At 32.7% G+C, this 12,974-nt stretch overlaps 1 protein-coding gene across 4 annotated transcripts; it reads right to left on the bottom strand.

The window, feature by feature from the left end:
* Positions 1-4,294: 4,294 nt before the first annotated feature.
* LOC132173471 (coiled-coil protein) lies at positions 4,295-10,070 on the bottom strand. Of its 4 annotated transcripts, none has more exons than XM_059584978.2 (4): positions 9,966-10,070; positions 7,899-8,174; positions 6,444-6,623; positions 4,295-5,076 (listed from the first exon to the last, which is right to left on the bottom strand). In XM_059584978.2, the coding sequence occupies exons 2-4, from the start codon at positions 8,148-8,150 to the stop codon at positions 4,465-4,467; spliced, it is 1,044 nt and encodes a 347-aa protein (XP_059440961.2). In that variant the 5' UTR covers positions 8,151-8,174; positions 9,966-10,070; the 3' UTR covers positions 4,295-4,464. The 4 variants fall into 4 exon arrangements, with proteins under 4 accessions (XP_059440961.2, XP_059440959.2, XP_059440960.2 ...); XM_059584976.2 differs by having other exon boundaries at positions 7,899-8,246; positions 9,966-10,055; XM_059584977.2 differs by lacking the exon at positions 9,966-10,070 and adding an exon at positions 9,358-9,834 and having other exon boundaries at positions 7,899-8,246.
* Positions 10,071-12,974: the final 2,904 nt, after the last annotated feature.

Genomic DNA, 12,974 nt, shown 5'->3' with positions numbered 1-12,974 from the left:
ATTTCATAACAACGTCAATTTGTGATTGTCTCATCAACATCGTAAAATAGTTATATAGTAAAAGTATGTTCCGTCCAAAAATTTAACAGTTTCTCGAACACTGACAATTGTCTCCCATATGCAGCATCATAATTATTTAAAATTAAAAAAATTTGTGAAAAAAACCCATGTGCTGGGATAAGGGCATTATCTATATCTAAATCTAAATGCTGGCCACAATCTGAGTTGGGATTTTTGGAAGTCTGTGGATAGAGACAAAGACTCAAAGAGCATGACAAAAGTCCTCTAAAATAAAGGTAGAACATGACAGAATTTGAGGACTTTGTGCTCTGATTCTCTGAAACAACTAAAGCTGTTGTTAATATGTTATGGACTTTGGGGTCTCATGCCCCCACATGCTTCTGCATTTTCTATGCATTCAAAATGTGTGGGCAAAATCATAATTAATCCCTTTAATTACGTCATAGTTCCAAAATCATGTCATGTCAGCAATGAGGGATGCTTACATCTCCTCTCTAATTGATTTTGGTATTATTTATCAAAAGGTAACAGCAACAAAATAATTTTGTATCTTTCCTACTCTATGGTTTCATTTGACTAACACTTTTTATAGAGTATTTTTTGTTTTTTGTTTTTTGAAAAAGTATTCCGATATGATTCAGTATTTTGCAAATGATTCGTGTTTGAAGTTGCTTGTTATTACTTTTATTTAATTTTTGCTAAAAGACTAAAAAGCTACTCAAAAAATGTTATCAAACAAGGCCTATGTTCTTACACGCCGACTTCCATCTTTTACTTTGTGCTAATGTCGCCATAATCACAATATGCAAAAATTTAAATGAACACACAAATTTAGTGATGAAGTGGAAACAAATTTGAACAAATTTTCAAATTGTAAAACCACTCTGGAAGTCAACTAACTTACGTTATAGATTGTTCTTACTTACAAAATTTTTGTAACTATGAAAACCCAATCTAGTAACCTTGATGTTTCGACATGTTCATCTTTCACCGCAATGGCTCTAGAACCTTTGACCTTCATATAGATTGCATTCATGAATAAACCTCATCCACTTCAAAAACTAGAACTCCAATGGCTGCAGGCTTTTATGCGGTTTAGAGATAAAGATGAAATAAGGAGAAGGTTTGGAACTGTTTAGGCTCAAGAATAATATGAAACCCCTCCAATACTGATAAAAAATAACTTCTCTAAATGTTTGGAAATCGTTGGTTATGAGGCTTATATATGGGGGGGAGAAAACAAAGCTTTTTATATAGAGTGGGTAAGAGCATCTTCAACAGGGCTTTTAAACTAACTTTTAAGTTAAATTTAGCAATTTTGGTGCTCCAGCAGATCTTATTGAATAGCAATTTTCCTAAAATTTGCTACAATGAACTTTCAACTTTCACTGTAGTACCTTCTAAACATTTTTTATTCTTTATTTCTCCTCTCTCCTCTTCTCCCTCTCCGTCTCCCTCCCCCTTTCTCCTCAATCTATAATAAAAAATAGATTAAAAAATAATATTTAAATAAAGTAGATTGTAAAATAGATTGTGTCTGAGTTCATTGTAAAAAAGTAGTAACTAAACTAAAAAAGTTGATTTTGAGTGGCTAAAATAGTCATCAACTGCTGGAGATGCTCTTAGGGTTTTAAAGCACAAGCTCTCTAGAGCTTCAAATAAAATGACTCATCTAGACACGTGTGAACAAATCTCTCTTGAGATCCTTATAACAATGCTTGACGGGACAAATGCAAAAAGGTTTTTGAATATGTTAATCTGTCTAGATTTTCAGACTTTTATTGCCAACTCATTTTGACTTAGTAAACATTGGAATTAAAAAATCTTCGTAAAAATATAAAATTATAGCCCTTTGAGTAACTAGCTCTCCAACGCTACCAAATTTTTCTTCATATAATGTTTTGTTTGAATTTTTTCATCTAATGCTGGAATCAAAAGATTAAGTCATTTTAATCTGACTAGATTTATGCTGCACTTAAATCTACTTTTACACCGACTTAATTCTAAATCTATATCTTGCAACCAAACATATGAAAGTGAATGCGTGAGAGTGAGGAAAAAAAAAAGAGGTGAGAGAATAGATATCTAAAGTACTTTTCCAACATATATATATATTAAAACAGGTGATTTTATTGCTCACTCATTACAAAAAAAAAAAGGAAGGTGGGTTTATCGCCAATTTCAAGATAAAATGTGCTTTCAGAATGTTTGAAGAAAAACTGATTATTTGGTAGCTAGGTCTAATGAATTAGGTATACTCATTAGTATACATGGAGATACTGCCATAAGACATGTAATTAATAGGATTTAAGGAGTGTCTTAAAGCCATAGGCCCATACTATTATCCCATGCATGCCATAGCTGTTTACAAATCAATTATCACTTGTCCTTTTCACTTGAACATTATTGTTCCATGGAGGCCACAAACATGCAGGTCCCTCATTGTTGGATAAGGTTGCATTAGTTTTTTTTGTTTTTTTGTTTTTTTGTTTTTTTTGTTTTTTAGGGTAAGCTTGGATTAGGTTCATAACAGGAGAAGTTTATATATACATGGATGGCATGCTGCATGCTTACAAGTTGTTTGCATGTTAATTACAATATATGTTTAGATTGCTTCTAATCCCAAAGGGTTGGCCTAGTGGTGTAGATCTCGGTCTTCGGTGGTAAAAACTTATCAAGGTTGGGGTCTAAATCCTCATAGGTGTTAGCAATCTGTTGAGGTCACGCATCTCAATTTTGCTTGATCTGTGTTGCATAGACTTGACGTTTGACCTCAAAATGGGTACACGAAGTTGCAATGCCTCTAAGGGATTCATCGTTAAAAAATAAAAATAATAATAATAAATAAATAAATAAAGAAAAAGAGTTTAGATTGCTTGCTGTTCAATTCTGATTACATGGCTATAATATTTTTCATGAATAGATGAATCTTTGGCCGATCACAATGTGATTAATTTACGTTTTTAATAATAAAAAATGTGTTTTTTCTTTGTATAATCGATATCGACAAACAAAAGTCTGTTTCAACTTTAAATACATGCACTGTTGTAACTATTTTTTGTCTCTATTTTTAAATGATTTATTGTAATAATTAATCAATCTTGACTCTTGAGGCATTTGTAATGCACGCCTCATTGTTCAAATCAACAAATTAATAGGATAGGGTTGGATATGATGGACATTATAAACAAATATATCCTTTTCTTTTAATTTTAAAAAATATTTTTGTATCTATTAATATATTATTTAAGATGATAACATTTACGAATTAATTCCAAATCAAGGTATGGATTATAAAAAGTTATAATTCGGTGTGAGCATTACAAATTATTTTATGATTTAAGGTGAATGCTCTGATTAATTCAAGAGAAAATAATTAAAAATGTATAAATAACAAGTTAATGATTATAATTATTTGATTAGTCATAGACTATTCTGTCAGTTTGTTAAAAAAACAAAACCTTTCTAATAAAAGTTATAGGCTTGTTTGAGAACTTTTTTAGAATGTGATTTTTTTTTTTTTTTTTTTTTTTGTTAAAAAAGTGATTTTATATGACATAAAAGGTGAAAGTAATTTTAAATTTTTTGTGAATATTTTGTATTGAACAAAATTTTTTTCCAAACTGGATTGGAGGAACTTCTTCCAACTCGGTCTATAAAAATGACATGTCATTTTTACATGTGAGATGCACATGTTTTTTTAATAGTAAAGACAAAGTTGAAATAAATAATATTAAAAATTCATGTGCATTTCGCATGTTTTTTTTTTAAAAAAGACGCATGTCATTTTTATAGACTGTGTTGAAGAAAATTCCTCCGAACCAGTTTGGAAGAAAACTCCGTCCATATGTATTTGTGATTGTTATTTATTTTATATTGACCCCAAGTTGTAAGGAATCAAATTAACAAATTTATTAACTTTAAAGGCAAACACCCCAAATATAAATACCGAAATCAATGCATGTCAAAAAAAGAAAAAAAAATGCTGATAAAAGAAATCATGAAGTGAAAACTTCTTAAGAACTCTTCAAACGAAAAATAACCATGAAGGCCAGCCAACACCAAAGGTACTACAGAAGATTAGTGTTACAATCGATCTTACATCTTACTTACAAAACATTTGTCCTCTCAAGAGTTAATTCGTAATCTAGTTATGCAGGAATTACCTTCACGAGCAAACACAGTTCAAATTTTTATATAGTTTGATTGATAAAAATCAAGGAGAAGAAATAAATTGTTAAGACTCATAGAGGTTTAGGAACTTCTCCAAGAACGATGAAAAAACTGCCTCAAGGTCTTAAGAAAGTTGTGGCTTATATAGATACTAAAAAAAAAACAAAACAAAAACTTCTATAATACAAGCTATAAAGAGCATTGCCACAATAAACAAATTTCATGGTCCATGTACACGACAAGTAGAGAGCAAAAAAGAGCAAAGCAGTTTCAAGGGAGGGAAAGCAGAGACCATAGCCAGCCCCCCATTTGGTCCATAATTGTCACAGACACAGGAGCCAACATTCTGGTAACTCTTGGCATTGCTGGGTAGGTTAGCATGCCAAGAATAAAGCAGTTGAAGCTTAAGAGCGCGACCGCGTCGGAAGCAGGTTTGTTCTTTATGGTGAAGAAGTACTCAACCACACTCTTCAATGACATGCCAACTACTGTGAAAAGAGCAACCACAAGGGGCATGCAAGGGTCTTCAGCTTCCCAGACAATCATTCCAACCAAAAGCGATAATACCGCGCTGAAAAGGCTCTGTGAAAGTGCAACCTCCCTGCGTTCTCTTGTGATGATTTCAGGGTTGATTGGTGGGATAATAGACCCACTAGATTTTGATCTGGCTTTTAAGAAACTGAGATACTCTGTTTTTGTTTCGCTCTCATCGCCCCAAGAGTCTCTGGGCATCATCAGGTCTTGGAGAAGGATACCACTGGATTTCAATGATGGGATCCCATAGGGAATGCCATAGTTGTCAGAAAGGCTACTGTTTTGGCCATTGCCGACCTTAACCTGAATTTCTTTCAGCCAAAGATTCTCATTTTTCAGATTCTGAAACTGTCCAGAAGGCATACAATGGTCAGCAAAGTATTAAACAAGGATACTTTTGGTAAATATGTATTGAAACATAGGAAAATAACTTAAAAAAAATCAATAACAATTAATAAATAAATTGAATATTCAAGCCATTTAACCAATCACACTTATGTAGTAATTTTTTAGGTGAATATAACTTGTGCATCTATGACTGAATATGTGATCTCATCCTTTATATCCATGGGGGAGAAGATGCAATTGGTCCAAGTAACATCAGTAACAACATAATGTAGTTAAATTTGATATTGAATAAAATAATTATAAGAGGACACAATATAAATGGAAGCACATAAACCAACCACCGCCACTTTTTTATTATGTAAGGGCACACAGAGACACATTCTGCAAGAGTGTGTGTGTGTGTGTCTACTAGAATACACAAACGAATAACCCTTTTTGTTTTAGCATGTAATATTTCTCTATGCATTAAAAAAGGTTGTCAAATCTTAGGCTTGTAGGAAAGTGTGGGAAATTGAGCACTTGATTGGTTAAACAGAGTATAACTTCCATTACAATGAAAAATTATTAGAAGACGGAAACTAAAATTGCGAATCGAGTATAAGTTATCAATGGCAGAAGTCTCACAGAGGATATGGCTCCATGCTAAATGTTTGAACACTTCAAAGAGATGACACACTCACATTTTTTATTACAATTGCATAGCATGCTTAAATTTTTATTTTTTCTTGTGGAAAAATGACAACAAAGAATTTAAGTAAAGCTGCATTTTATTTGGGATAATCATTTCCAGAAGATGCATTCCAGTGCAATTTTCATTGTAATGGCATTAAAATTGAAGTTGTTGATTGCGTAGCTGTTGATATATATAGGGCTTGTGATTTGGATATAAGTTTGTGAGATTTATTGATTTTAATTGGTGGCGTTCTGATTTTGATATTACATGAAGACTATGAGTTGGGCACGTCTTGTTTGATGTACTTTCTAAGTGTTAGACTGCAGTATTGAAGTTTGTCATTTTGACACAATCAGTGCTAAATTGGATGTCATTCTCTATTATCCTCTGTATGTGGACATAAAGTTGTATTTATTTTTTATAGTAAATTTAGTGTGAGCCAAAAAACAGAAAATATTTCCAGGATCATTCTCAGGCTGTCAGCCAAACAATTTCCCATTTATATATATTAAACCAACATAAACACAACCTATGATGTATCTTAGCTTACAAGGCAGTACCACATGATTGACCTAACAACAACTCAGAAAGTTAGAATTTAAACCTTAGATAACCTCTGACATTTACAGAAAATAGCCACTGGAACCAGCAAGTAACATTTCTTAAACAACATTCAACAGTATAAGATCAGTACCTCACCCTCTAATTGTTCAGTTTTGGCAATGGCCTTGTCATATTCCTCTTCAAGCTCTGCTAATATCAAATCCATCATTTTACGCTCTTTAATGGCTGTTTGAAGATGTTCTTGCATTTCCTTCCTATCCCACACAAGATTCTCCAACTGTATCTGCATATCATGCAGATACAGTTCGAGCTGCACAGAGTACCAACCATTTCATATCTAGAACATATTGGGAGCATGAAAAAATTCAAGCGTAGGAAAATCTGTAGTATTAAAAGGAGACTTTCTGACGGATCGGTAGAGATGCAACAAGCTAAGAGTTCAAAAGTCACAGATACACCTTAACAGCAGCAAAAGCAGGCAAGAAAACCAATGTAATCCTTTGTCTTAGAGTCTAGGTGGCACATAAATCCAACTAACCACTGCTTTCATTTAAAGCAATTTGGAGGCCAGCTTAAGGATATCTGTGCACTGTTATTATCAAAATAATGATGAATTTAAGTGTTGAAAAGGAAAAATCACTCAGAAAATTTCTCTGGTAATCTATTTCGGGCCGGACGAAACATAACTTTTGACAGGCCACTCATCTGATGGCAAATTTAATATTGTAGATATTGAGGGCTACAATGAGAAATTATCACATGACAATAAGAACGGTTTTGGAGAAATATCAATGGCCACCCCAGTAATAGTTTTGTCAACATTCTTATGTGATATATTTATCTAAAGAAGTTGAGTGCTACAATAGTCGCACCATTCTATAAAGATCCCATTCATAAAATGCTCTTATGCTCTGGAAATACCCAAAATGAGATTTATTGAACTTAGTAACAAGCGCCTCAGAGACTAACAACAGTTTCCATTGATGTCAACAATTTAATTAAATCAAATGTCTAATTCCTTGAATGTAGACTGCTCCTCATTCAAGGCTCCATCAGCCTCCATAGTTTTACTGTCTTGAATGCAACCCAAATTATCTATTTATCGTGTATATCTGCAATCAAATGGTCCAAGAAATTTCTTGAATTCCCAATACTTAGGGGGAAAAAAATCATCCTGCAAATTTCAACTAGCAGCTAGTTCTCATATATTCATAGTCAGCTGTAAAATTAGGACCTCAACCCAACATATTACTATAAGTAATTTGGGATACTCCTAAGTGTTCTACTCTTCTGAAACATATGTGAACAAAAAGCTTCTCTTGTTGGATGAATCATGGATAGAAGTATAGAAATAGACAATAGACAATAGACAAACGGCTAAATGCCAATGATTTTCCTTTATTTACAGCCTGCCACTGTATCCTGTCAGGCTGTCAGCATGCTCATTTCATCACTAATTAAATTTTTTTATGATGGCTCAATATGGTGTATTCCAGCAAATGGACATTTAGAAGAAAATCACAAGCTCATATCTAATAATCAAAAAGCAATAGACTAGAAATCACTAACCAAATATAATACTGACCTGCTTCTCTCTCTGTAAGGCATTCAAAATCCGTACTGGCAGAGATATAAGAGCAACTATCAAAATTACGGCTCCGGAGAGTAGACTCAGGAGGAAGCAGATTGCAGCGCTTACCAACTCTATCGAAGTGTTAATAATAACGAAAACAGTTTTCATGCCAAACAAGCATGCCACTTTGAAAAGCCAGAAAGGCCTTGTCACAAAAATTATTATGTTGGTCATTAACTCATAAAGAAGTGTCATCAGATCCATCGCTCTCGATGCCTTCCTGCTCAACTACATGTGAACAGTTTGAATAAAGTTGTAGCCAAAATATTTGAGTTCCCAAAGCCAGAAAATAGATGACACCTTTCAAAAGGAAAAAAAAATTAAATAAATAAATATACGGCCATAAAACAAGAAAGAATATGAAAATGCAAGTTGCAGTTATAAAAGTCAAAAGAATCAAGCACATGTTGTATTTTATTTCACTTTTGGGAATTTCAGATTTATTTAGTGAAATTCCAACAGCACATACTTAGCAAACATCTTCACAAATTAGGAAATTTTTTATCAGTTAGATTTTCAAATTACTTCGCAAGGTACTGTTTTTTCCTCCTTTTTTTCAGTTGACTTAGCCCAATGGTCATCCAAAGTAAAATAATTAAAAATTATAAATAAATAAATTTTTAAAAAAAACTCTGCTCAGTAGAAGTGCCTAAATAAACACATTTATTTCTATGCACATAAGACAAATACTAAATTAGTGCTTCAGGTGGCCTGGCATGGTACCATATACCACCATGTCCAGTCCTAAGAGAGCTTGACAGCACAATGCATATGAAGACAGGTTAGAGGCTGCTATTTGGAACCAAGATTATTTGAAAACATACAAAACAACTATAAAACCACCACTTATTCCAAATGCTTATGCAAAGAGATGAATTTGATTTTAATTTAATTTAAATTCTAACACTCCTTACGTATGGGCTCAGACTCTCCCTTAATATGTGAGGTCCAACATGTGAAATATTTAAGTGACATGGGAGGTGAATGACAGAGATAAGGCTCATCTGCTTTGATACCATATTAAACTACCATTTATTCTAAAACTTTAGACAAATAGGAAGAAATTATTTATTTAATTTATATTCTAACACCAACTAGAAGGAAGCAAAGTACCCCGTAATTGAGGAGAAGAATTTCAAAATGCAGAACATATAAGAAGAATAGTCGTGCGATCTGATAAATGGTCAGATGAATCAATTCTACTAATCAAGCGAAAATGTGCAAGGATAACTAAGACTTAAACATTACAGCTACCCAAATTATTAGTCCTACAGCTAAAGCAAGAGAGGCAGAGGAGAGATCCCACATGAAAAAGTAAAGAAATTGGAACGCAAAGACATTCCACAGATAATCAAAATAGCAAACTACCACTATGGAGAAACCAAAAGATGAAATCTGTACATGGAATTACCAAAATATAGCCCAAGTTGCATGAAACACCAAATTAGCTCTCAATCAGCCTTCAAGTTGGAAGACAATATAGCATTTCAGTTCTGTATCCAAATGCAAGAACAGGGTTGTTCTGCTGGCTCTTCCGTTAAGCTTTGAATTCCATTGAGGGTCAGCTGAGGGCTAAAAATTGAGTTTCAAGCAACATGTGCGGATGAGGTAGAAAAAATCCTTTAATTGAAAAGGAAAATATGACGATGTCATTTCACTCCAATCCACACCAAGTTTAGCCATTGTTCTAGTAGAAAATTAGGCAATCTCTAATCAACTGGGGTCATTTTTTTTTCTTCTTTCTATAATATAGCCAACAATAAAAACCATTTCTAAGACCAAATACTATAGAAGAACCAACAGCAGCAGAAACAAGCAACCCAAATAGAATGACATACAAACCCACCAATCCCTTATGCATTAAACCCTGAATTCCATACAAATAAGACACTATTTAACCGTCAAGAGGCACCCAAATCATTAGAAAAAAGACAGAAAAAAAAAAAATAAAGCCATGCAGCGAGACGTAATCAGAAACAAATTAAATGACCACAAAAACAAGTTGATTGAAATGCTTACAGAGGGAAGCAAAGAGAGAGAGAATGGGACCAAAACCCTTCGAGCAAAAGCGGAGCAGAGAGAGTGAGCTTTTTGTGTAGACAGAGAGAGATTGCGGGCGCGTTGACACGAAATGAAAGAGCAGTTGTGATGTTAAGAGGTGGCAGCAAGACCATCGTCATGGCTGACACGTTATGGCTTACGAGTAATGATTAACATAAAAACAAAAAAAAAAAAAGTATTTATAAATGAAGTAGATAACCGCGATGGCCAAAACTCAAAAGGTATTTTCAATTTTTTTTTTTTTTTCTTAGAAGATATTTGCGTAAGAGAGATCTTAGATTAACGCAATTTGCAAAAATACTTATACCTGAATTTTTAATTTTTTTTTTTTAAATAGAGGTAATTTTAAAATTTTAACCAAATTTAATGAAAAAATCTAACGATGACAATACTTCTAATTTTTTGTAATATCAAGCATTAAACCTACAACTTAGATCTGCAAGATAGCGTTGTCTAAAACACGAAAGCAATACTATCAGAAAGCGGATTACATCAAATCAAACGAGTTTAAGTCTAGGATAATACCAAAAACAAACTTCTTCTCTCTCCAAACTTGTACTCTTTCTCACTCTAGGGTTTTGAGGTAAAGAGGGCGAGCAAAATGAGAGGACTAGACGTAAGTGTGAATTTATAGACCTCCAATGGTTGTTCAAAAGGGCTAAGGGGTTCATTGAAAAAAAAAAAGAAAAAAAAACCTAAAAAGGAGAATAAAAACTCTCTCAATGTCTAATGAAACCAAGCACACACTCTCATCCGTATAAAGGTTGCTCAACAAATGGCATTAAGAGGAATCTCTAACAGTCGGATTAGGAGTGTAAAATGAGAAAATGGATCATCTCCATTTTATTTGAAATGAAGAGTATCCATTTAGTGCATTTGGGATGGTAATATTGTCTTTATTTTTTGAGGGGCAAATTTTTTGGACAAGTTTGTCCTCCTAAATGCACTAAATAGATATTCTCAATTTCATTTGAAATAGAGAGGATACGTTTCCATAAAATGAGGGGTAATATTGTCTTAACATTAAAGTTTAATGAAAAAATTTATAATATTACCTCTCATTTTACACTACATGGATACTCTCCATTTCATTTGGAGTAATTTTAAAAGTCCATCTTGTGTCACTCTTGTGTTTATCAAAAAATGAGGTGGCTTTTAAAATTACCATTAAAATTCAATAATGATCAATCACAAGCTCAATTATGATTTTAAGAACTCCATCATTCTTGGAGAGACACAATAAGGACTTGTAGCATTACTCTTTTATTTGAAATGCAGAGGATCCTATTCCCTAAAAATACATTTCATTTGAAATGTATTTTTAGCTTAAACGACATTAAGCTTTGATGCTTGTCATATATAAGCCCTAATTACCTATTTTGTAATTTGTAACTTTTCTTTGTTTTGTTTTTCCCCAAGTTTTATCATTGGTTTTTAGTGTTTCATCTTTAGGGGTTTTTTTCTTCTTTATTTTGAAGCTTTGAGGGAAAGAAATTTCATATCCTGAATTAATACTGAATTTGGCTCAAGTACTATAAATACAAATAAAAAATAAAAGAAATTTTAATTTCACTTTTTTTGTCTTTCTCATAAAATACTTAAAATTAAGTCTAGACCGCTGAAAAAACTAAACACTTGTGTTGTATTTCTTTTTACAGCGTCGAAGCCAAATCCATGAATCATAGGCCTATGCTTAAAAGTAGCTAATCAAAAAAGTAAAATACATATTTTAAACAACGAGGAGATAGATTGATAGACATAATTTTTTTATCTTATATTAATTAAATATACATAATATATAGAAGCTTTAGAGCATCTATGAATGTGCTGGAAGCTTCAAAGTATGATGTAATTAATTAACCTGTCTACACTGTCAACTTGTGTGACCAATCAAACCACTTCTGCAGTAGTACAGATCCCACTCCACAAATGCAACATGCAGTCATGTGTATAAAAGCATGAATTAAATAAAGATATATACATAGCAAAGTGTGATTAGATATTATGAGGGGATATAATAGTGAATTTTCATAGGGAAAGGTGTCTTTTCTTTTTTCTTAAATATATCATCTTTCAAAATGTCACTTAATATGTCAATAACTTATACTTTATTTCTGCTTTTTCTTCCTAGCTTTAACTACCCAAGTTGAGTCTAATCAATGACAAGTTTTCCACAATAGCCAACCCAATATTGTTTTGATGATAAACTTTTCTTTTCTTTTTCTTTGTTTTTTTTTTAAAAAAAAAAAAAAGAAAAAAAAAGGAGAAGTCAGGCCACCAATCCCTATACTTTTGGGTCATTTTGACTTTAAGAGCTAATTTTCTATTTGCCTTTTGCCTTTGCCTTTCCAACCCCTTTATACATCAAAGCTTAGTGTAAGGGCAAGTTTATTAGATTTTAGGTCAAAATCACTTGTGTAAAAGTTCCACTTAATTTGGTCCTCGTAACATCAAAATGTCATTTGTTAATAGAACATAATTGCTTTCTGATTAATTGCAACATTCAATGAATTAGGGAAAAGTTCAAAAGTAATTGTGAATTAGGCAATAGGTCACCAACCTCGATCCCTTTTTGATATTTTGACTTTAGACCTTAAATTTTAATTGAGAAATGTGATATGTATTTTATGTGATTACTTCGTAATATAACATACACATTTCTTGTCTTGTCGGAGTGAACGGGGTTTCGAAGTTACATTTTTCCTTGATCAAGAAGTAAACACTTAAAAGTGCATGTAATAATTTTTTTTTTTTTTTGTTAATTTGATCCTGACATAAAATGAATAGCATACTTGTCCCTATATTTGAAACCTGTTAGGATTTTGGTTAGATAAAAGTAAACCCTCTTAAAAAAAAAATTAAACATTACAACTCAGATGTCATCCTCCATCATTGTAACTCAGGACAACTAGTGTATCATCTTCTTGAAGCAACCAGACACCCAATAGTAAAAGCGTGAGAAAAGGC

The sequence above is a fragment of the Corylus avellana genome, chromosome 3, assembly GCF_965113065.1.
Source record: "Corylus avellana chromosome 3, dhCorAvel1.hap1.2, whole genome shotgun sequence".
Lineage (NCBI taxonomy): Eukaryota > Viridiplantae > Streptophyta > Magnoliopsida > Fagales > Betulaceae > Corylus > Corylus avellana.
This window is presented reverse-complemented; position numbering and strand designations above follow the sequence as displayed.

What these genes read in the sequence shown, in the direction of transcription:
- LOC132173471 (XM_059584978.2), bottom strand. Translation starts at nt 8,150, where the DNA reads ATGGATCTGATGACACTTCTTTATGAGTTAATGACCAACATAATAATT. An exon ending in CCTTACAGAGAGAGAAGCAG is followed by an intron (nt 6,624 to 7,898) that starts GTCAGTATTATA and finishes TACTCTGTGCAG; the next exon opens with CTCGAACTGTATCTGCATGA. An exon ending in CTGAACAATTAGAGGGTGAG is followed by an intron (nt 5,077 to 6,443) that starts GTACTGATCTTA and finishes CCTTCTGGACAG; the next exon opens with TTTCAGAATCTGAAAAATGA.